Source organism: Erythranthe guttata, chromosome 12 (genome assembly GCF_056151865.1).
Source record: "Erythranthe guttata isolate IM_541 chromosome 12, IM_541, whole genome shotgun sequence".
NCBI lineage: Eukaryota > Viridiplantae > Streptophyta > Magnoliopsida > Lamiales > Phrymaceae > Erythranthe > Erythranthe guttata.
Genome location: NC_142544.1, coordinates 26335 through 50100, shown reverse-complemented (window position 1 = coordinate 50100; position 23766 = coordinate 26335). Strand labels below are relative to the sequence as shown.

The window sequence follows — 23766 nt, the reverse complement described above, 5'->3', positions numbered from 1 at the left end:
ATTTTTTTTTTTTTTTTTTAATTTTCAAAACAATATGTCTACAGTACTGAAAATAACTACATGTAACTATAGTACCTATAGTAATTCATAGTTATGTTCGTTTTTTCCCCATATTTTTAGTCGATCAATTGTACGTATACACACACGAATACTGACTTATACAAAATAAATTCATAAAACCCCAACAAAAATTTACAAATTTAAATATTTTTATTATAAATCACATCAGAACCAATAAAATACAAATCGAAACTACATATATATACGCATATGTAACTACATGTAACTACATGTTACTATAGTAATGTATAGTAATGTATACAGTCTGTTGAACAGATCTCATGTAACTTAAAAAAACAAAAAATTGACACCTTCAAGGAAAGGATCAATGGCCTTCATTAAGCTGCAATTGCAAAATCAAAACAAAAAGAAATTACTTTAGTGCAAATCAACAAATTTGAATAAAAACATCAAAACACTCAAAAATCACCAAACATTAAGAGATCGAGAGATAGAGAGAGAGGTTATTGCTGGGAAATGCAAAAAAATATAGAAATAAATCAGAAAAGATAAAAATTAACGAAATTACCATCAAAACATAGATCCCGACGAGAGGAGTCCAACGGTGGATGACCCGTCAAATTTCGACGGGTGGAACACAAAATAAAGCTCCGGCAAGACCACCGTCCTCGAATGAAAAAAAATTGCAGAAACAGATCCGCGCTCGAAACTGAATGAAATCACCACCAAAAGAAAGAGCTCGACTAGAGGAATCCAACTGTAGTTAAACCATCGAATTCCGACCACCGGAGAGAGAGTTATGGCTCCGGGAAGCAATTTCGCCGGTGAGAGGTTTGTAGAGGCGGGATTTTGAATCAGGGAGAAGAAGAGAGAGACCGTGAGTGGCTAGGGTTAAAACTGATTTTAGAAGGGTATTATAGGAACTTCAGGGTAGCCCAGGGGGGTATGTCAAAATATTTTTGAAATGAGGGGGGTTTCACCTAGAGTGTAATCCACTTGGTAGTTAGTTCTATATAATTTGGAAATGAGGGGGTCTACAAAATAATCCCATATATATATATATATATATATATATATATATATATATATATATATATATATATATATTAAGTATTTTATATATAGGAGGTAATATGTTTCGCACCCCTCAAACCAAACTTAATTAGATATGAGTGACAAACTCAAATAAAATATTTTAACTACATCCCTATTTTAAAATAAAAATTGATACACATCATTTGATTTTTATTTAACCTAAAACTACCTTTATAATACCTAATAAAAGCCACGTGACTTTTTTTTTTTCTTATTTCTTTCTCTCTCTTCCCCCTCTCTTTCTCACGCCGCTACACATCGTTCCACATCGCCGCTCAAGGTACGCACGTTCTGGTTCTCTCTCTCTCACACACACGCCCAAACCCCACCCCCCCCCCCCCCTCCTCCTTTTTTTTCTTTTCAATTATAGTGAAATGATGAAGGCTATGATGGTGGTTATGGTAGATGACGGCGGTTATGGTAGGCGACGACGGCTATGGCGACGCTCGGTGTAGGGGTTGCATCGGGAGGCTCTGTGATGGCAGGCTCGTTGTTTGCTTGCAACCAACAGGGATGAATCGTGAAGGTGGGTCCGGGTGTGGGGGGGTGGAGAGGGGGAATAGTGGCGGTGGTGGTGGTGGTGGTGGTGGCGGCAAATCAGATTTAGGGTTTGTTGGAAATTTAAGATTTTTCGATTTAGATGTCTAAAGATGTCTATGAGTGTCTATGGTGTCTGACGGCTAGGGTTGAAAGGAGTTAGGGTTTCAAGATGTTTATGGGTTACTAAGGATTACTAGATTTCTGTAGATATCCACGGCAAAAAAAAAAAAAATCACAATTTTCAATTTATCGAAAAAAGAAGGAGAAAAAAAATAGATTTTATATAATGAAAAAATACGAAAAATGAAAATAAAAAAGAAAAAAAAAAGAAAAAAAAAACAATAATTTTTAATTTTATGTAGAAAAGGGGAAAAATAGATTTTTATATAATGAAAAAATATGAAAAAAAAAACGTGTTCCACGAAAAAAAAATGGTAGATGAAAATTAAAAAATATTAAATAATACATAGTTCATCATAGTATATATTTATAATGTGTTGTAATTTTGAATTTGTGAGTAGAGGGGCATTTTTGGAATAAGTTTAATAAAGGATGTGAAGCAAATTTTAATTAGACTTGTCATTTAGTTCTAATATGGTTTGTCACCAGGGACTTATATCTTAAGACCTGGATCTGCTATTTTCTTTTTATGCCTTTTCTTATCCCTTTTTTTGCCCTATTTAATGCCAAAACTGCGCCGTTTCAACCCCTCCCTCCAATCAGCGTCTCATATTGTTTTCTTTTTCATTTATTTTCCAAGCAGCTCGACCGCGACACGGCTGCTTGATTTATGCTTTTCTTTTATTCCGCTCATTGCCAAACGACGTCGTTCCGTTCACTTTTACTCTGCTCACTATAGAACGGCGCCGTTTCAGTGCTCCGACCTCACATATCGCCCACAACTGTTGACCTCCGCCGCTCGTTCGCCCGGCGTCCGCTGCCGCTTCACCCGATGCCCCTATCACATGGCGCCGATTTTTTTCTCCAGTAGTATGCCTCGCCGCCCTCCTCGTCTATATCTTAAATTTGTGGGCCCATGGTCGGTTTTCGCGGTCAGCAGCGCTCAGCAGCCTGCTTCACGCCCTTCTGCCTCCTGCTTTTCCTGCGTGCGCCAATCTCCTTCTGCCACCGCTGCAAATTATATTCAACCGCTATCTAAATCTTCTATTTGTCTCCTTATCCGTTCAATTTACGTTCTCCTTCTTCCTTGAACATTTTTTCTTTCTACAATTTTACCCATTTTTTTTTTTTGCTGTTACCTTTTGCGGCAGGCAATTGTGAAACAACAATTTTTTGTTTCGTAATTTTCGACATGTGGTTGCTCGACGAGAGAATTGTACGAACAGGGAGCTAAGGATGTTGCGCTTTCGGTTATTAGTGGAATCAATTGTGAGTTTAGTTTCTCTCTTTTCTAATTTTTTTGGATTCATGTAATATAAATAGATATTATTTATTCGAACCAAAGATGATTTTTTTTTGTAGCAGGTGTTTTTGCGTATGGACAAACGAGCAGCGGAAAGACGTACACGATGACTGGAATAACTGAATACGCACTACCCGACATATATGGATACATACGGAAGGTAAGATGAAACGGTACTTCATTATTTGTATTTTTTTTGCAAATTATGCTTATTTTTTTATAATAATCGAGGGATTTTTCAGCACCAAGCAAGACATTTCATGTTGAAATTCTCTGCAATGGAGATCTACAACGAATTGGTGAGAGATCTACTCAGTGTAGATAACACTCCACTACGACTTCTCGATGATACAGAGGTGAATTCTTTTTCATTGACAAGCGATTTTGCTCGATTTTAATTTTTTTTTCTTAATTTTTTTATTTTCAATTTCGCTTATCGGTACTTATTTTCGCCAGAGAGGAACCATAGTCCAGAAGCAGAGGAGATATTAAAGGACTTGAGTCATGTGATTCATCTCCTTTCTATATGTGAAGGTAAGAAATAAGAAAACTGATATATTTAATTCGTAGTTAATATTTTGACTCCGTTGTTTCGATTCTTGATAATTTGGAACCATTGCTCCTAATCAAAACGGCTGTTAGATTTCTTAAGGCCTCGTTTGGGAACATTCGATAAAGCATGATTATATTGTCTATCATGCCTAATCACGATTGCCAAACAAGGCTTAAGAGTACAAAATCATCATGTTCGTTTATCCTTGCAGCTCAAAGACAAATTGGAGAAACGTCGCTTAATGAAATGAGCTCGAGATCCCACCAGATTATTAGATCGGTATATTGTGATTTTATTTAATTTACTGTTTATTTATTCGATAACTTTTGTTAATGAACAGTGTGGTTTGTCGCAGACTATTGAAAGTTGTTCTCGTGACTTTTTAGGAAGGGACAATGCGAGCACTCTTACAGCTGCTGTGGTATGGAATTTATCTAATAACAAAAAAATAATGGTATAACATTATTTAATGTTTTTTATTCGGAAATTAATTTTATCGACAGAATTTTGTCGATTTGGCTGGAAGTGAACGAGCATCTCAATCGTTATCAGCTGACACAAGGTTAAAAAAAGGCTGTCATATTAACCGTAGTTTGCTTACAGTTGGAACTATTATTCGTAGGCTGAGGTAAAGATCACATTTTTATCAACATATTGTATTCTTTTTTTTACGGCTTTAATTAAAATAAACGAACCCCAGTTCATATTTAGTTTTTTTAATTTTTAGACGTATTCTTTGGTCTTTGAATGTTGTTGTCTTCGTCCATTTGCGTTCGCATGATTAATATATGCTTAGATTTTGGGCGTTATAGTTTATGTTCTATTTTTTCTTACATAAAAGGTCTGTTACATGAATAAATTTATACTTGAAGGTCTAAGAACCGCACAACTTACTTATCCTGAATTTGAGATTTCAATAGATGAGCATGGTACTATTGTCGTGCTTGGGCTAAAATACCAAATTATTGTTTCCAGAGGCATATCATCCTGCGATGGGATTTTTGCAATAACTTAATATTCTCTTTTGCAAGATTTAGTACACTATTTTATATTTTCTTTTGCATAACAAAGTGTTAAAGTGTTTTCCAAAATTCAGGGACTGGCTATTCCAAAGAAGAATATGGCACCTGACCTAAACAGGTGACATTTAGATTGAACTATTTAAATTTTAGCAATATGTTTTGGTTAGTTCCGAAAATCCATTTGTCCAACTTCTCTTACACCCATCTCTATATCACCTGGGCTAAAAGTCGCTGTGAAATTTGATATTTTTTCATCATATGATTTTTCAGGCGAGGCACTAGATCAAAAGCTCTCAGTACCGCGGCGTCATGTTTTATTGAAGAACTGGCTGTTGGGAGTCGTTAATATGGTATTATATATAAATATGTATCTATGTGCAAGGCACTTTTTTTTGTTTTTTTGTTGTTTTCCCTTTTTCCCATAATGTTCTCTCTCTCTTTTTTTTTTTTTTTTCCCTTCTACACGTGATTCAACCTGTTCTTTCTTCTTTGATTTAGGGATTCCAGAAAGCAAGTTTGTTTACGTTTGGTTTCTTTTATCCAATTCTTATTTCAGTTTGGAAAGATATAGTAGTATATTTTTTTTGAAATCCTTGCTTTCATGGTTATTTGATGGTTCAAATGGATATTTTTTTTCTCATATTTTATGGATCCTTGGTTATGTTTGTAGCGGCACTCATTTTTGCTGTAAAGAAAACAAAGGTTTTTTATTTTCATTTTTTTGGTTTTAAATATTCCTTTGTATAAATGATATGAGATTTATGGCTGTTGCGCAAAGCGGAAGCGAAAACATAAACGAGAACACTCTCACACAAATACGAAATCAAACGAGACACGAAATTTACGTGGTTCGGAGAAATAAACTCCTACTCCACGGGTGGCAGCCAAGTATTTCACTCAAATACTACAAGAGGATTACAAAGTGTTTCTCTCAAGATTTCCTCACAAGTGTCTCTCAATTATTCTCTCTAATTTTCTGCACACTTCTACAAACACTATACAAGTCTATTTATAGGTACAACAATGGATGAATCTAGATGAAGTTGGAACACCAACCATCAATCTTGGGAGCATCAATCATCACTTTGACTAGGGTGTTTGAATGGGAGAGAAATAGACACATTCTAGAAAACTTTAGCCAATTCCAACAATCTCCACCTTGGCGAAAGTTCTCATAATCCTCATCACCGGCTTTGGCTGCCACCAAGTGCACCGACTATCCAATGTTGATCAAGTCCAAGCAATGGATCAACTTATCTCGAGTAACCACTTTCGTTAACATGTCGGCGGGATTTTCGGCGGTTCCAATTTTCAGCAATCGAACATCACCTTCTTCAATAATTTCTCGAACAAAGTGAAAACGAATGGCAATGTGCTTGGTTCGGGCATGATTAACTTGATTCTTCGACAAACAAATAGCGCTTTGGCTGTCACAAAACACCTCAATGTGTTTTTGAGCAATTCCCAAATCATTCACCAAACCATGCATCCAAATAGCTTCCTTGAAAGCTTCAGTAACCGCCATGTATTCTGCCTCGGTAGTGGATAATGCAACGGTGGATTGAAGAGTCGAACGCCAACAAACGGGTCCACCGGCCATAGTGAACACATATCCAGTAGTGGATCGCCGTTTGTCTAAATCACCTGCATAATCCGAATCCACATAACCGACCACAAGTTTATCAAGCTCGAGATTTTCTTTTCTTTGGAATTTTATACCAACATCGATAGTTCCACGAAGATATCGAAGTATCCACTTCACAGCTTGCCAATGTCCCTTTCCCGGATCGTGCATGTATCGGCTAACCATACTAACCGCATGCGAAAGATCGGGCCTCGTACAAACCATCGCGTACATCAAAGCTCCAACAACATTAGCATAAGGGACATTTTTCATGTATCTTCGTTCTTCAATAGAATTAGGGCATAAAGAAGCACTTAACTTGAAATGAGAAGCGAGCGGAGTACTTACAGGTTTAGTCGAGCCATTGTTATCAAATCGCTGCAAAATTTTCCTCAAATATTGAGATTGCGATAACCAAATTGTACCTTTGCTTCGATCCCTCTTGATTTCCATTCCAAGTATTCGTCGAGCTTCGCCCAAATCTTTCATTTCGAACTCCTTTTTGAGCTGATCCTTCAATTTATCTATCTCCACCTTGCTCTTGGATGCAATTAGCATGTCATCCACATACAAGAGCAAATAAATGAAGGAACCATTTTGGATTTTTCGGAAGTACACACAATGATCAAATTGGCTGCGAGTGTACTTGTGTTTTACCATAAACTGGTCAAAACGCTTATACCACTGTCGAGGGGACTGCTTGAGGCCGTACAAGGATTTTCGAAGTTTACAAGCCCAGTCTTCTTTCCCTGCAACTCGAAATCCATCGGGTTGAGACATGTAGATCTCTTCGTCCAAGTCTCCGTGTAAAAAAGCCGTTTTGACGTCAAGTTGGTAAAGCTCGAGGTCGAATTGAGCTACCAACGCCAACAATATTCGTATCGACGAATGCTTTACAACGGGAGAAAAAATCTCGTTGTAGTCGATCCCCTCCTTTTGAGCATATCCTTTGGCCACCAAGCGAGCTTTGAATCGAATTCCGGGCGTATCGTCTTTCTTTGCATACACCCATTTGCAGCCGATAGCTCTCTTTCCCTTAGGAAGTTGTACCAACTCCCAAGTTTGATTCTTTTTCAAAGACTGCATTTCTTCGTTCATGGCCTCCTTCCATTTCGAGCTTTCGGAACCTTGAATAGCATCTTTGTAGCTATTCGGAACACCGTCGACTACCGGAAGAGCAAATGCAACCATATCGTCAAATCGAGCTGGCTTTCGAATTTCTCTCCGAGGTCTATTCCTTGCAATAGATTCAGCTACTTCGGGCTCTTGAATCTCTTCCTCGGGCCTTTGCTCCACCTGCTCGAAATTCTCCTCCACCTGTTTGGAGTTTTCTTCATCTTCGATTTCGTTTTGGCAAGATTCATCTACGGGAATAACAGGCACAGGAGCAATTGTGACCTTCTTAGATTGCTTAGGAACTTCATTTTCCTTATCGATCTTTTTCAATAGCATGGATGACTCGTCAAAAGTCACGTCTCGGCTTTTGACGATCTTCTTTGACTCGGGGCACCATAACCTATATGCTTTAACTCCTGTACTGAAACCCATGAAAATTCCTTTCTTGGCTCTAGGGTCAAGTTTAGATTCAGAAACATGATAATAAGACGGGCAACCAAAAATATGCAATTGATCATAATCATTAACAGGTTCACCTGACCAAACTTCAAGTGGAGCTTTACCTCCGTTTGCAACTGTAGGTAACCAATTCACAAGGTGAACTGCGTAGTTGATTGCCTCCGCCCAAAATGCTTTGCTCAAGCCAGCTTGGGACAACATGCAACGAGCCTTTTGGACTAAAGTTTGATTCATTCTTTCAGCGACGCCGTTTTGCTGTGGATTTCCTGGAACTGTAAAGTGCCGAACAATTCCTTCTTCTCGACATACTTCAAGAAATGGATCATACTTGTACTCTCCACCGTTATCCGATCTTAATTTCTTGATTCTCCGTCCAGTTTGATTCTCCACCATTTTCTTCCACTCAAGGAAGATTTTCATGACTTCGTCCTTGTGGCTCATTGGGTACATCCAAACTCGTCTTGAGTAGTCATCGATAAAGGTGACAAACCACCTTTTTCCTCCAAGAGAAGCGTTTTTTGTCGGGCCCCATACATCGGTGTGAACGTAGTCAAGGATGCCTTTAGTTCGGTGTATTGATGTGCCGAACTTCACCCTTCTTTGTTTGCCGAAAACACAATGTTCACAAAAGCTGATTTTACCGGACTTGGCCCCTTTAAGCACTCCTTGTTTCACCAAGGTTTGAAGCGGCTTCTCACCAACGTGCCCAAGTCGCATGTGCCAAAGTTTCGAGGTGTCGGGCTCCTTTGAATTCGCCACAGCTGCTTGTCCGACAATTGTCCTTCCCTTGAGGAAATATAGGTTTCCTTTCTTGGTCGCTTTGAGCACCACCAATGCACCTCGGACAACTTTGAGAATACCATTGTGCACAGAGATGTGATAGCCTTTTGAATCCAAGACTCCGACAGAGATTAGGTTCTTTTTCAAACCAGGTACATAGCGAACGTCCTCGAGCTTTCGGACAGTTCCATCGAACATTTTTAACTGAACTGTGCCGATACCCTCGGTTTGACAAGTGTCGTTGTTGCCCATGTAAACAACACCGCCGTCGATCTTTTGGAATTCCGAGAACATATCTTTATTCGGGCACATGTGATGTGAGCACCCCGAATCTAAGATCCACTCGTCAAGGTTGCTGGCCGTAAGTGACACCGTTAAGGCCTCGTCTGTGTCACTATCTTCTTTTCGGATTAAATTTACTTTGGACTCCTTCTTTTTCATGTTCGGGCAGTCCTTCTTCCAATGTCCCTTTTGTCGGCAATAGGCACACTCGTCTTTGCCAATTCTTTTTCGGTCTACGGATTTGCCCCTTGACTTCGATCGGAACTTCTCTCGGCTATCATTTTTTCGGAAAGTAGACCTTCCTCTAACTGTGAGAGCATCGGAGCCGGAATCTCGATGAGCTTGCTTGTCTTTTTTCCGTACCTCGTTATTCATCAAAGAATTACAAACATCATTAAAATTTATCTCAGTTTTGCCATGCAACAAAGTTGTTGTCAAATGTTCGTAGGATTCGGGTAAAGAATTTAACAAAAGTAAGGCTTTATCCTCATCGACTATTTCAACATCGAGGTTTTGCAAATCCGTGATAATTTTATTGAAACTATCAAGATGTTCAACCATGGTCGTACCTTTGCAATAATCGAAGCGGAAGAGTTTCTTCTTCAAGTGGAGCTGATTTTCAACGCTCTTTTGCATGTATTTGGCTTCGAGTTTATGCCATAGATCCTTTGCCGAGGTCTCTTTCATGAACGGGTACTTTTGGTCCGTTCCAAGACACGATCGAATGATCCCACAAGCTTGTCGGTTAAGCTTTGTCCAAGCCGAGTCGGACATATCATCGGGCTTCTCTTCGAGTGTGAGATCCAAGTCTTGCAATACCAAAAGATCTAGAACTTCACCTTGCCAAATCCCGAAGTTATTTGTTCCGTCAAATTTCGAAACTTCAAGGCCGGAACTGAAAATTTTCGAACCACGAACGGATTTGGAAGCCTCTCCAGTCTCACTTTTGTCTTCTGCCATTTCAACAAATTCCACCCAAACAATGCTCCAATGGTTGTCCAAAGGCTTCAATCAAATACCCACCCCACGTGGATAATTATGGGAATAAGTTAATTGATGACAATAAGAAATCAATCTTAATTGCCTCAAAAAAATTATTTCCCCAGTAGTTTGTTGGAGTGATCAAAGAAGCAAAAAATTCTTCTATGATAACTGTGTAAGTGAGTTACTCCAGTGATGATTGATCGAAAAAATATTTCAGCAATATTTTCGATTCGTCGAGGCAAACGCAACTCCAATCTTGGAAATGATTCCAAGCAAAAATCGGATACCCCAAGATATTCAAAACCTTGGAGCTCTGGTACCAATTGTTGCGCAAAGCGGAAGCGAAAACATAAACGAGAACACTCTCACACAAATACGATATCAAACGAGACACGAAATTTACGTGGTTCGGAGAAATAAACTCCTACTCCACGGGTGGCAGCCAAGTATTTCACTCAAATACTACAAGAGGATTACAAAGTGTTTCTCTCAAGATTTCCTCACAAGTGTCTCTCAATTATTCTCTCTAATTTTCTGCACACTTCTACAAACACTATACAAGTCTATTTATAGGTACAACAATGGATGAATCTAGATGAAGTTGGAACACCAACCATCAATCTTGGGAGCATCAATCATCACTTTGACTAGGGTGTTTGAATGGGAGAGAAATAGACACATTCTAGAAAACTTTAGCCAATTCCAACAATGGCATGGCGCTCAGATTTGAGGAGGAATACGGGCTAGTAGAGATTTCCTATCGAAGGTAACTAAACATTTGTGTTAAGTTATACCTGCCATTGCCACCTATTTTGTCCGTTCTACTTTTCATCATATCGCGAAATCAAAGCGGCGAAATCATCAGGAAACAGGTCTGCATAAAAGCCAGGAATATTTTGTTCAAAAATTGGATCTTGTTTTCGTTGACGACCCTTTTCCATGTATGTAATGATTGCCGATCTTTGTGGCTGTTTTTGGGTTATTTATTGTTATTTTTAGGAATTTACCAAAATGTGAATTTTTTTTTATGACAGTCCTGCTTATATAGAAGAATGCATGATCGAAAAAAGAACGTTTGATGGTCTTTTTGCTTTTTAACAGGTTTATCTTTTTTTTAAGTCAATTTATTAATTTAATTTCACTCTTACTGTAATTGTTTAAACACTATCCATTATGTTGTCTTTTGTTTCCTTCATTGCTATTTAACAGGAGGTTCTTCATGAAGGAACTATGAAGCAAGACTATACAGAGGTTTCATGAATTTGTCTTTGTTGTAGTTAAATGGTAATTATTTTCCTTGTAAATCTTTAAGAGCTGCGATAAATAGAAATTTATATCTTCGCTTGCTATTAACAGTAGTTTTACTGTCAGTGCTTAGGATGTGGAATGTTCACCTCTCCACTTCTCATTATCGCGATGTATTTTACTTATTAATTTTTTCTTTTCTTCCCCATTTTGTACTGGTTTTGTAGATAAGAATGGAGCAGTCGGATTTTGTATTCGAAGTTGTTTTCCCATTTCCTTGCGGATTCAGAGTAACTTCTTAACAATTTGCGATTGCCCTGTGAGTTCCATTTTCTTTCTCTCTGTTTTGTTTTTGCTTTCCCGTTGGTCATAATGTTTTTCTTTTTCTATTAATACCAATTTTCAAATTACCTTGTCAATAACATGTTTTAGATTTTAACCAGGATGCTGCTCATGTTCACCACTTCAAAGGTAGCAAGCACTTCCAGATACTAATTTGTTGTCTTTGTTGTTTCGTTCTTTTTGTGCGTGTGTGGTTTCCTTATCGTGGAGAAATATGATGTTTTTTCTTATGTCTTTTTTATCTGTTATTCGATATACTCCACAAAAATAACAACGATTAAATTTCCTGACTTTGGTGTTTTTTGGGTTTAAATTACCAGCGTAGATGCCTAGAGGGTCAAGAATTTGTGTGTTCCTTCAGAAACTTCTGTGAAGAGAAGAACTTCGACGTGTGAGTTCAACCTTATTTTAATTAGAAATGATCAATCTCATAGATGGAGTTGTCTATTTGGACATGATATTGCCTGGTTTAGTGCTACTGCCAAATTATGTTCTAAAGTTAGCTATGTTAGCTAGTAGTTGTGCCTAATATTGAATTATCTATGTGCTACTAATATGAACTGTTCTTTTTTGTGTAACTAAAAGGCCCAATTTCCTGAACAGTGCCTCGGTAGAAGCAAACCCAACTAATACACAGGCCCTCGGTCACCGAGCCGACCTCGTCCGACACCATTTACGAGAAGGTGAGGTCGTCTCAATCATATATTATTTCAGCAAGGTCAATTTCGGCGAGCATGAGGTGTGTATCTTCAGCCGGAGAGAGCGGAAGTACCCCAACGGCTAAAGGCCAAATCAGGCCTCAAAGTCGGGATACTGGAAAGCCACTGGTATAGGATATCACCGGTATAGGATATCACCAGGTTTTGTTTATTACAGGATATCAGAAAAACCGAGTGAGTTTGGGTATTTAAGATTTTTTCTTGCTCATTGAGTAATTTTGATTTTGTTTTTGTTTGTTTAGCGCATAGTCTTGCTCGATGGCATATGGTTCTAAATATTAAATAAGTACATTTCTTTATCCAATATCATTTTTTTTTAAATGTATAGGGAGTTGCAGAATTAGTACATTTCTTTAACCAATACCATAATTTTTTGAAATGTATAGGGAGTTGCATAATTTTTGTTTCCGTTATGCTCTTTTACTATTTACAATTTATTCTTTGAAATTGTAATCGGTTATTGTTTTTTAGCTGCAAATCTGCCAAGAGGGAACAAGTTCTTCAAAAACTTTAGGAAGTACTGTTGCTACTTTATGATGGTGTTTGTGCCAACCGCCAATTGTTCAACTCGGCAAGATCACTAGGTAGAGTTATAATTGTATGTCTTTACTGAAACATCTCTGTTTTTGTGTACTCTTTTGTGGTTTTGATGCATTTGAATCGACATTGGTATGAATGAATTGAATCGTAAGATTTGAATCGTAAATCATAAGATTTTTAGCTCGGTATTGCGAATTTCGTAAATGAGTCACACACGATTATAGCCGAGGAGTCGAGGCATGCTACGTTGGTGGCGGATATTTTGGATATTGCAAGAGAGATCCACTTTGGGGTCAAATTTGCAATTTGGGTGGAGCGGCTACGAAGGGGTGATTCTGCAATTTTCAGAACTGTTTCAGCAAGGGAGGTGGATTTCCAAAAAATACTAATTGACTCCCACCTGGGGGCATTTCCGGTTTAAGGACCAAAATTAAAAATAGTATATAATATAGGGATCAAAATTGTAATTAGCTCAAGTTTATTTTAAATAACATAATAAATTAAAGTTTTCTTAAATTGTTAATCGTAAAATTTATCGATTTGTTGATACATAAGATTTATTTTACCATTTGAATCGACTTAGGTATGAATAAATTGAATAGTAAGATTTGAACCGTGAATCATAAGATTTTAAGCTCAGTGTTTCAAATTTTCATAAACGAGTTACAAGCGATTACAACTGATGAAGAGTCTAAGCTTGTTGCGTTGGTGGCGGATATTTCGGATATTGCAAGAGAGATCCACTGTGTGGTCAAATTTGCAATTTGGGTGTTGCGGTTGGGAACATGGAGTAAGTATAGGGGTGATTCTACAATTTTCACATCTGTTTTAGCCAACGAGGTGGATTTCCAGAAATTACAAATTGACCCCCACTTGGGGAGCCATTACCTGTTTAAGGACCAAAATTAAAATATGGTATATAATATAGGGACCAAAATTGTAATTATCCCAAGTTTATAATAAATAATATAATAAATTAAATGTTTCTTAAATCGTAAATGGTTAAATTTGATCGATTTGTTGATATATTATTATAACATTTGAATCGACTTAGGTATGAGGTATGAATAAATTGAGTCGTAAAATTTGAATCGTAAAACATAAGATTTTAAGCTTCGTATTACAAATTTTCGTAAATGAGTCACACGCGATTATGGCTAAAGATGAGTCTCATTGGTGGCGGATTTCGGATATTGCAAGAGAGATCCACTTTGTGGTCAAATTTGCAATTTGGGTGTAGCGGTTGGGAAGTTGGAGTAAGTGTAGGGGTGATTCTACAATTTTTAGAACTGTTTCAGCCAACAAGGTGGATTTCCAGAAATTACAAATTGACCCCCACTTGGGGAGCCATTACCTATTTAAGGACCAAAATTAAAATATGGTATATAATATAGGGACCAAAACTGTAATTATCCCAAATCTATTATAAATAATATAATGAATTAAAGTTTTCTTACAAAATTCGTAATATCGACTCTAAAATCTTATGATTTACGAGTCAAATCTTACGATTCAATTTATTCATACGTAAGTCGATTTAAATGCTAAAAGAAATCTTAAATATCAACAAATCGATCAAATTTTACGATTTACGATTTAAGAAAACTTTAATTTATTATAATATTTATAATAAACTTGGGATGATTACTGTTTGGATCCATATATTATACACCATTTTTAATTATGGTCCTTAAACCGGAAATGCCCCCCATGTGGGGGTCAATTAGTAATTTATGAAAATCCACCTCCCTTGCTAAAACATTTCTGAAAATTGCAGAATCACCCCTATGCTTCATCTTCATAGCCGTTCCACCTAAATTGCAAATTTGACACCAAGGTGGATCTCTCTTTCAATATTCGATCCGCCTACACCGCAGCATGCTTCAAATCCTCCTCAGTTGTAATCGTTTGTGACTTGTTTGCGAAGATTCGCAGTACCAAGCTTTAAATCTTATGATTTACGATACAAATCTTACGATTCAATTCATTCATACATAAGTCGATACAAAAGTTAAAATGAATCTTAAATATCAACAAATCGATCAAATTTTACGATTTACGATTTAAGAAAACTATAATTTATTATATTATACATGATAAAGTTAGGATAATTATAGTTTAGGTCCCTATATTATATACAATTTTTAATTTTGGTCCTTAACCGACAATATCCCACAAGTGAGGGTCAATTAGTAATTTACGAAAATCCACCTCCTTGGCTGTAATATTTTTGAAAATTACAGAATCACCCCTATACTTACTCCATCTTCCGATCCACTCCACACAAATAGCAAATTTCACCCCAAAGTGGATCTCTCTTGCAATACCCGAAATATCCGCCACCAACGTAGCGTGCCTCGACTAATACTCACTGTCATCGCGTGTGACTCCTTTAAGAAATTTCGCAATACCGAGCTTAAAATCTTATGATTCGCTATTCAATTCATTTATACCTAAGGTGATTCAAATGTTAAAACAAATCTTAAATACCAGAACATCGATCAATTTTAACGATTTACGATTTAAGAAACATTTTATTTATTATATTATTTATCATAAACTTGGGATATTTACAGTTTTGGTCCCTGTATTATATACCATTTTTTATTTTGGTTTTTAAACCAGAAATGCACCCCATGTGGGGTCAATTTGTAATTTCTAGAAATCCACCACTCTACCTAAAAAAGTTCTGAAAATTGCAGGATCACCCATATACTTACTCCATCTTCGCTGCCGCTCTACCCACATTACAAATTTGACCCCAAAGTGGATCTCTCTTGCAATATCTGAAATATCCGCCACCAAAAATGCAGCCGGCTTCGACTCCTCCTCGGCTGTAACAATGTCTGACTCATTTACAAAAAATCGCAATACCGAGCCTAAAATCTTATGATTTAAGATTCAAATCGTACAACTTATTTCATTCATACCTAGGTCGGGTCAAATATTGAAATAAATCTTCAATACCAATTCCGATTTACGATTTAAGAAAACTTTAATTTATTATATTATTTATAATAAACTTTGGATATTTACAGTTTCGGCCCCTGTATTATACGCCATTTGTAATTTTTGTCCCTAAACCGGTAATGCCCCCTAGGTGGGGTCAATTTGTAATTTCTTGAAACCCACCTCCCTGACTGAAACAATTCTGAAATTTGCAAAATTACCTCTATACTTATTCCATCTTCCCACAAGCTGCACCAAAATTGCAAATTTAACCCCAAAGTGGATCTCTCTTGCAATTTCCGAAATATCCGCCACAAAGCAACATGCTTCAACTCCTCCTCGACTGTAATCACGTGTGACTCATTTACCAAAATTCGCAATACCAAGCCTATAATCTTATAATTTAAGCTTTAAATCGTACGATTTATTTCATTCATACCTAAGTCGATTCAAATGATAAAATAAATCTTCAATAGCACAAATCGATCAAATTTTACGATTTAAGAAAACTTTAATTGATTATAATATTTATAATAAACTTCGGATGATTACTGATTGGGTCCCTATATTATACACCAGTTTTAATTCTGGTTCTTAAAACGAAAATGCCCCCCAAGTGGGGGTCAATCAGTAATTTATGGAAATCCACCTCCCTTGCTGAAACAATTCTGAAAATTGCAGAATCACCCATATACTTGCTCCATCTTCCACTCCACCCAAATTGCAAATTTGGCCCCAAAGTGGATCTCTCTTGAATTATTCGAAATATCCGCCAGCCATGCAGCATGCTTCGAATACTCCTCAGTTGTAATCACGTGTGACCCGTTTGCGAAAATTCGCAATACCAAGCTTAAAATCTTATGATTTACGATACAAATCTTACGATTCAATTCATTCATACCTAAGTCGATACAAAAGTTAAAATCAATCTTAAATATCAACAAATCAATCAAATATTACGATCTACGATTTAAGAAAACTGTAATTTATTATATTATTTTTAATAAAGTTGGGATAATTATAGTTTTGGTCCCTACACGATATACAATTTTTAATTTTGGTCCTAAAACCGGCAATTCCCCACAAATGGGGGTCAATTTGTAATTTACAAAAATCCACCTCCTTGGCTGAAACATTTCTGAAAATTACAGAATCACCCCTATACTTACTCCATCTTCCCATCCGCTCCACACAAATAGCAAACTTGACCCCAAAGTGGATTTCTCTTGCAATACCCAAAATATCCGCCACCAACGCAGCATGCTTCGACTCCTCCTCGGCTGTAATCGCGTGTGACTCCTTTAGGAAATTTTGCAATCCCGAGCTTAAAATCTTATGATTCACGATTCAATTCATTCTTACATAAGATGATTCAAATGTTAAAATAAATCTTAAATACCAGCAAATCGATCAATTTTGACGATTTACGATTTAAGAAACATTTTATTTATTATATTATTTATCATAAACTTGTGATAATTATAGTTTTGGTCCCTATATTATATACCATTTTGTATGTTTGTTCTAAAACCAGAAATGCGCCCCATGTCGGGGTCAATTTGTAATTTCTAGAAATCCACCTCTCTGCCCGAAAAAGTTCTGAAAACTGCAGAATCACCCCTATACTTACTCCATCTTCCCGGTCGCTCTACCCAAATTGCAAATTTGACCCCAAAGTGGATCTCTCTTGCAATATCCGAAATATCCGCCACCAACGCGGTAATGCCCCCCCCAAGTGGAGGTTAATTTTTAATTTCTCAAAACCCACCTCCTTGACTGAAACAGTTCTGAAAATTGCAAAATCACCCCTATACTTACTCCATCTTCCCACCAGCTCCACCCAAATTGCAAGTTTAACCCCAAAGTGGATCTCTCTTGCAATATCCGAAATATCCGCCACTAACGCAACATGCTTCGACTCTTCCTCGGCTGTAATCGCGTGCGACTCATTTACGAAAATTCGCAACACCGAGCTAAAAATCTTATGATTTACGATTCAAATCTTACGATCCAATTTATTCATACCTATGTCGATTCAAATGTTCAAATAAATCTTAAATATCAACAAATCGATAAAATTTTACGATTTACGGTTTAAGAAAACTTTAATTTATTAAATTATTTATAATAAACTTGGGATAAATCAGTATCATCCATTGCAACAATGAGTCCCGCAATGATCATGTACAGACATTCTATCCTTTACATATCATAAAATACTAACTTGTATAACATCAGCTCTATATCATTAATAAATTTAATTTTTGGTCTTTTACCTTTTTACATATCAATCTTATCTCTTATTTTATAGCCCGTCTCACAATATACAATGCTTTGTTTTAATGTGATCCTTATATTCAGTCTTCTAATATTGATCAGGAAATGGGAGAAACTTCGACGTAGCATCTCGTTATCCCCTTCAAACTCACGCTTGCATAAAAAAACACATTTTACAAAAATATGTAAACAGGTCACCGGCACCGCGCATTGCGCGGTGCTCTACCCTAGTATATATATATATATATATATATATATATATATATATATATATATATATATATATATATATATATATATATATATAGGTTATATTTAGCGACTTAGTGAAGAGTTAAAAAAATAACATTGTTCCACTCCACGCTTTTTATGATACGCTATCGCATTTTATTTCACTTTTGGTCCTCTCCGCTGGTCATCACCATGGCACCTCCGCCACAACAAACACGTAACGCCACTGCGCTTTACAGTCTCTCTCCTCCGGTGGATCTTTACCAAAAAAAATGAAGTGTTTATTCGGATTGATAATTTATGAAAAGGGGTCAGGATCAGGTGCAATGGATCTAGCTGCAGATGAGAAGGAATCAATTTAGATCCCCAAACAGTCTCATGGTGGCTGATCTTATGCCATTCAGTAGGCCAGCGTCGGACAAGATGCACCTTTAGTTGTAATTCCTGATTCAGTCACTTGTTTTTTTGCAAAATATTCCCAAATTCAAAATTTCAAATTGGCATCCGCGTCAGACAAGATGTACCTTTGGTTGTAATTCCTGATTCGGTCACTTGCTTTTCCACTGCAAAATATTCCCAAATTCAAAATTTCAAATTGACATCCGTATCGAGCTTGCTTCTTGTTGACTGGATAGCCAGCGGTCGTCATGAAGCAGGGGAAAAATGGGCCTTTTTCTCATTTTAAGAGCACTAACTGCATTCTTTTAGAGGACAACGAACCCGTATTTCTTGACACGATACTTACTTTCTCCTTTTTATATCAGCCGTCATTTTTATGTTGCTTTATCAAAAGGTAGCTGGTCCATCATTTCTTGAATGTTTCTAATGTCGTTAGAGCAAGAAAGTAACAGCAGTATCTTGTCTCAATTTGTAATGAAAAAAACTAATTTTGAGTTTGTGATGGTTGATCTTACATTTTGGAGTAATGTTTAGTCATTCACGATTATGACATTTGAATAATTTAACATGATATGTTCAAGTTCTATAACTACTACTGGTGGTGGGAAACTATCAAGATCTACACTAATAAGACAACCTTTTCCCAATACAACACAAGAAAATTCATTAACCATCAAAAGACAAAGTCCATATAACAATTGAAGGAACTAGTCCATATAACAAGTCCATCAAAAGACAAAGTCCATAAAAAGATAGCCAGTTTTCAAGCTACATTATCAATACTAATCATCACTCTCAAACTTCCCGTGCTAATCATCAAATATCTTATCTTGTCTATAAGAACCTAAATCTTGACAACTAGTACAAGAAAAAAGATTAATAGAATCATTTAAGTCCGGTCCCCAAAATAGAAATCATTTTATAACTAGAAGAAAATGTGAATTGTCAATTGAGAAAATAATCCATGAAAAATAATAATGAGAATCAACGCAACCTCCGAGCCTCTCTTTCGGACTCGAGCAGGGTAAGGACATCACCCTCCCTAACAGGGCCCTTAACATTTCGCATAATGAAACGGTTCTGATCATCAATAAACTTCACTCTCACCTGAGTCACCTGACCTCGTGAACCTGTTCTTCCAATTACCTTCACCACTATCGCATGCTTTATCTGCGACTCCATTTTCTGTCAACATCAACTTCCACTAATTCATTATTTATTTGCACATACATCTTACTTAGCTTGCGCAACAAACAATCAATAATTAATTAATTAATGAATTATACACTATTCACAAACATTCTGACAAGGAAACACAGTAATCAGAAAATCCGAATCAAACAGTATCAGAAGAAAAAGTCAACTTTACATTCATAAATACTCCGACATACAAACTGGAAAATTCCAATTAACGAAGATGACACGTAAATTAACGCTAAAGGCAACATATATGAAAATTAGATCACCTGCAAACGAATTAAAGAGAGTTCTGAAAGGAATACAGTTAATATATCGTATAACAAAGATTTCAGAGAGGTTAGATTATGAAAGAAGAACCTGCACTTGACCAACACAAAGAAATATGAATCGACGGCGTAAAAGAAATTGTTCGATAAACCCTAGTCCTAGTGGGAGAGCCGTTTTAAAGGAGCAATGGACAATTACATTTTTACCCACGTTAAATTCTTTTTTTCTTATCTATCAAGTATCAACTACCATCAGGGGGCAAAAAGGCCCATCACATGTAGACATGGCCATGGGCCGGTTTTGGGCCTGTAACCGGCCCGAACAGGCCCGTTGACGGCTCAAACCGGCCCGTTGACCGGATGAACCGGCCCGGACCCGTGAACCGGCCCGTCCTACCCGGGACGGGCCCGGTTCTAAGAAATGGTGAACCGTGAATCGCTGGGCCGGTCCGGCGGTTCACCCGGATTTAAAAAAAAAAAATTCAAAAAAAAAGCAAATATCGGCTAGTGAACCGGCCCGAACCGGCCCGGGTGAACCGGCCGTTATTTACTTTTTTTTGAATTCCCCCCCCCCCCCCCCCCCCAATTTTCCTATAAATACCCTCACACCCCAATTTTGTTTTTTTTTGAATTTTTTTTGCCTCCCCCAATTTTTCCTATAAATACCCTCACACCCCAATTTTTCCTATAATTTACTTATTCATCAAATATTTCAAACTTGTGCTTCTAAATTGACTTTTCATTTATTTCCTTTTCCTTTTTCTATTTAAAGTACTTCTTTTAATTTACTTATTCATCAAATATTTCAAAAAAAAAAAATTCAAAGTTTCCGGGCCGACCCGGAACCGGCCCAAACCGACGGGCCGAACCGGCCCGCTGAACCGTCCATACTACGGGCCGGGTCCGGTTCCGGAAAACGTGAACTGTGAACCGGTTTGAACCGGCCCGTGGCCGTGTCTAATTACATGGGACTTAAATGCATTTTGGTCCACAAAAAAAAACAGTCTCTCAATTGAACCCAACACCATGTCTTTAGTCTAAAATACAATTCCTATCAATTCTATCCATTATGCTCTAACTTCCTTAATATTACACATTGACCCCGGATTTAAACAAATATATCACATTAACCCCCAAAATATTTTTTTTTTCAGAAAATAATTTCTTTTCTGAATTTTTTTTTTCCGGCCAAATTCCAGCGTTGATTTATTATTTTTTTTTTCGTGAATTTTTTTTCCGGCCGGTTTCCGGCGTTGATTTTTTTTTTATTTTTTTTTGAATTTTTTTTTTCTTAGAAAAAAAATATTTTAATTAATATTACTGTTTTGGCTACTAAAATTGGGGTTAAAATTAGTTAATTGATGAAATTGGGCTAAATTGGGACGTAAATCATGAAATCATAGTTGAATTGGGTTTCAATGAATTTGGGGTAATTTTGGTATATATAAAAGGATTTTCTTTATTTACAAATAAGTTTGAATGAACTGGATGTATTTGAAAGACAAAAAAATTGGATGTCCCTCTTTTAATTAAATGCCCTTGCCTTGTCATGTTCTTTTTGTGATTTACCCTAAATCTTATTAGAATTTTGTTTAATTATTATAAGTACATAAATAGTTAATGCAGGGATGCAGGCATAATAAAAGACAAAAAATGAAAATGAAATGCATGTTATCTGCTTGGGCCTTGGGGAATTGGTTAGTGGGCTGGGTATTAGTATCGTGTTGGGCTTTTGACCGGTGACCACAACAAGATCCAAGTCAATGGATAGACACACTTGCACGTCGTCCACAGACATATATGCATGATGGTTGGCACGTATTAATAATGAATGAATATAATAGTAGCTAGAAAGAATGGATATGAATATGATGGTGCGTGTCACGTATATATTAATATTGACTTGTGGTATGTATATGTGTATATATATTCCAGAATGAATGAATGATCAATTAGTCATAAATATAATTAGTAACACAAGAAACAAGAGAGCTAATTAGAATTAAAAAGAAAAGAAGAAGAAGATGAAAATGGGGGCCGGGCGTGGAATGATAGTTGGGTTGTTGATGATGATGGTGGTGGTGGTAGCAGTTGAGGGGGGCAGCAGGGAATATGAATATGATGATGCTCTGAGTTATGGATACTACCATGGAAACTGTCCACAGCTTGAGGGTATCATCCACAGAAAGCTTCACAACTGGTTCAAAAATGACTCCACTCTTGCACCTGCTCTCATGAGGCTTCACTTCCACGACTGCTCCGTCAGAGTACGATATATCATATCGACGTCATTTTAAATATTTATTTCTTCTTCAATTCAATTCTTCTGAATTATAGACATATATGTATATTAATTAATTAATGAATGAATGAATGATCAATATATACGTACGTACGTAGGGATGTGATGCATCTATTCTTCTGAACCACAAAGGAAGCGAGAGAAAGGCAAAGGCAAGCAAGACCCTTAGGGGTTTCCAAGTGATTGACGACATAAAGTCTGAGGTTGAGAGAGTTTGCCCAAAGATAGTTTCATGCGCAGACATTCTAACTGCAGCTGCAAGAGATGCCACTGTTGCTGCTGGTGGACCCTTCTGGTCTGTTCCTTATGGCAGAAAAGACGGCAGAATCTCATTAGCCAAGGAGGCTGAATCTGTACCTATGGGCCACGAGAAAATCACAGACCTCATCGAGCTTTTCCAGTCTAAGGGTTTGAACATACTTGACTTGGTTGTTCTCTCAGGTGCCCACACCATTGGTAGAACCTCATGCGACTCATTGCAGTTCAGGCTCTACAACTACAAAGGTACTTCCAAACCCGACCCCACCATCGACCCTAAATATCTCAACTTCCTCAGAAGAAAATGCAGATGGGCTTCCGAGTACGTTGACCTAGACGCTGTCACACCAAAGGCATTCGACGTACAGTACTATAAGAACCTTCAGAAGAAAATGGGTATTCTTTCCACTGACCAGATGCTCTACTCCGACTCAAGGACTGCTCCCCTCGTCTCCGCCTTTGCTTCCCAATCTTCCGTCTTCCACCATCAGTTTGCTGCCTCAATGGTCAAGCTTGGAAACATTCAGGACTTTTTAGCCGACCAACACTCTGAAATTCGACTCAACTGCAACTATGTCAATAAGTGATCATCCATCATATACCTTCAATGCAGGAATATAATACATATGCATGCATGCCCTATTTAATTATTATTAATTAATGGAGTAATTGTTTCGCTTCACAATCTGTGTACCTGCCTTAATTTAAACTTTTCTTTCCTATTCCTAATGTCATGATCCTCATTACTTGATGACACGACACGAAGACCTTCCCATAATTAACACAAATTTTTGTTGCATTATTATATTCCTCCCTTGTTTCTCTTCATCATTAATGTACTACTTATGATATATATATAACGTACTTGTAAATGGTACTTGATGATGCTAAAAATAGATCACCTTATATAGTTGAGATTGAAAGAGCTGGGAAAGCAAAGTGGGTCACTGCTCACGTGCTAGATAGCCCTGAGATAACTGCGAACAAAAAACACATGAACTAGGCCGGGGGTTGATCCGGCGGAAACCCCTCCGACGCTCAAGTCAGACGTGCGGATAATGGAAATAGTTGGGAGAATATGACCCCTAGTATTATTTGGATAATAGGGCGTACCTTTAGCAAATGAATTATATCGTTAT

The 23766-nt window shown here is 37.2% G+C and overlaps 2 protein-coding genes and 1 pseudogene across 4 annotated transcripts; 2 read left to right on the top strand and 1 right to left on the bottom strand.

The window, feature by feature from the left end:
• The first annotated feature begins 1521 nt into the window (after window positions 1-1521).
• LOC105967328 (kinesin-like protein KIN-7C) lies at window positions 1522-12603 on the top strand (annotated as a pseudogene). The gene is made up of 15 exons (XR_016034847.1): window positions 1522-1642; window positions 2962-3045; window positions 3139-3239; window positions 3322-3435; window positions 3536-3613; window positions 3844-3911; window positions 3988-4053; window positions 4136-4260; window positions 4729-5004; window positions 10624-10840; window positions 10934-11000; window positions 11109-11183; window positions 11372-11615; window positions 11807-11877; window positions 12090-12603. The product of XR_016034847.1 is annotated as a kinesin-like protein KIN-7C (transcript).
• Window positions 12604-19239: 6636 nt separating this feature from the next.
• Window positions 19240-20291, bottom strand: LOC105967337 (small ribosomal subunit protein eS28x). 2 transcript variants are annotated; one of them, XM_012991937.2, is made up of 2 exons: window positions 20159-20291; window positions 19240-19786 (listed from the first exon to the last, which is right to left on the bottom strand). In XM_012991937.2, exon 2 carries the CDS (start codon window positions 19781-19783, stop codon window positions 19586-19588), a length of 198 nt encoding a protein of 65 aa, XP_012847391.1. In that variant the 5' UTR covers window positions 19784-19786; window positions 20159-20291; the 3' UTR covers window positions 19240-19585. The 2 variants fall into 2 exon arrangements, with proteins under 2 accessions (XP_012847391.1, XP_012847390.1); XM_012991936.2 differs by having other exon boundaries at window positions 20068-20209.
• A 1730-nt stretch (window positions 20292-22021) lies between these two features.
• On the top strand, window positions 22022-23432 carry LOC105967336 (Peroxidase superfamily protein). The gene is made up of 2 exons (XM_012991935.2): window positions 22022-22334; window positions 22468-23432. Exons 1-2 carry the CDS (start codon window positions 22092-22094, stop codon window positions 23212-23214), a joined length of 990 nt encoding a protein of 329 aa, XP_012847389.1. The 5' UTR covers window positions 22022-22091; the 3' UTR covers window positions 23215-23432.
• Window positions 23433-23766: the final 334 nt, after the last annotated feature.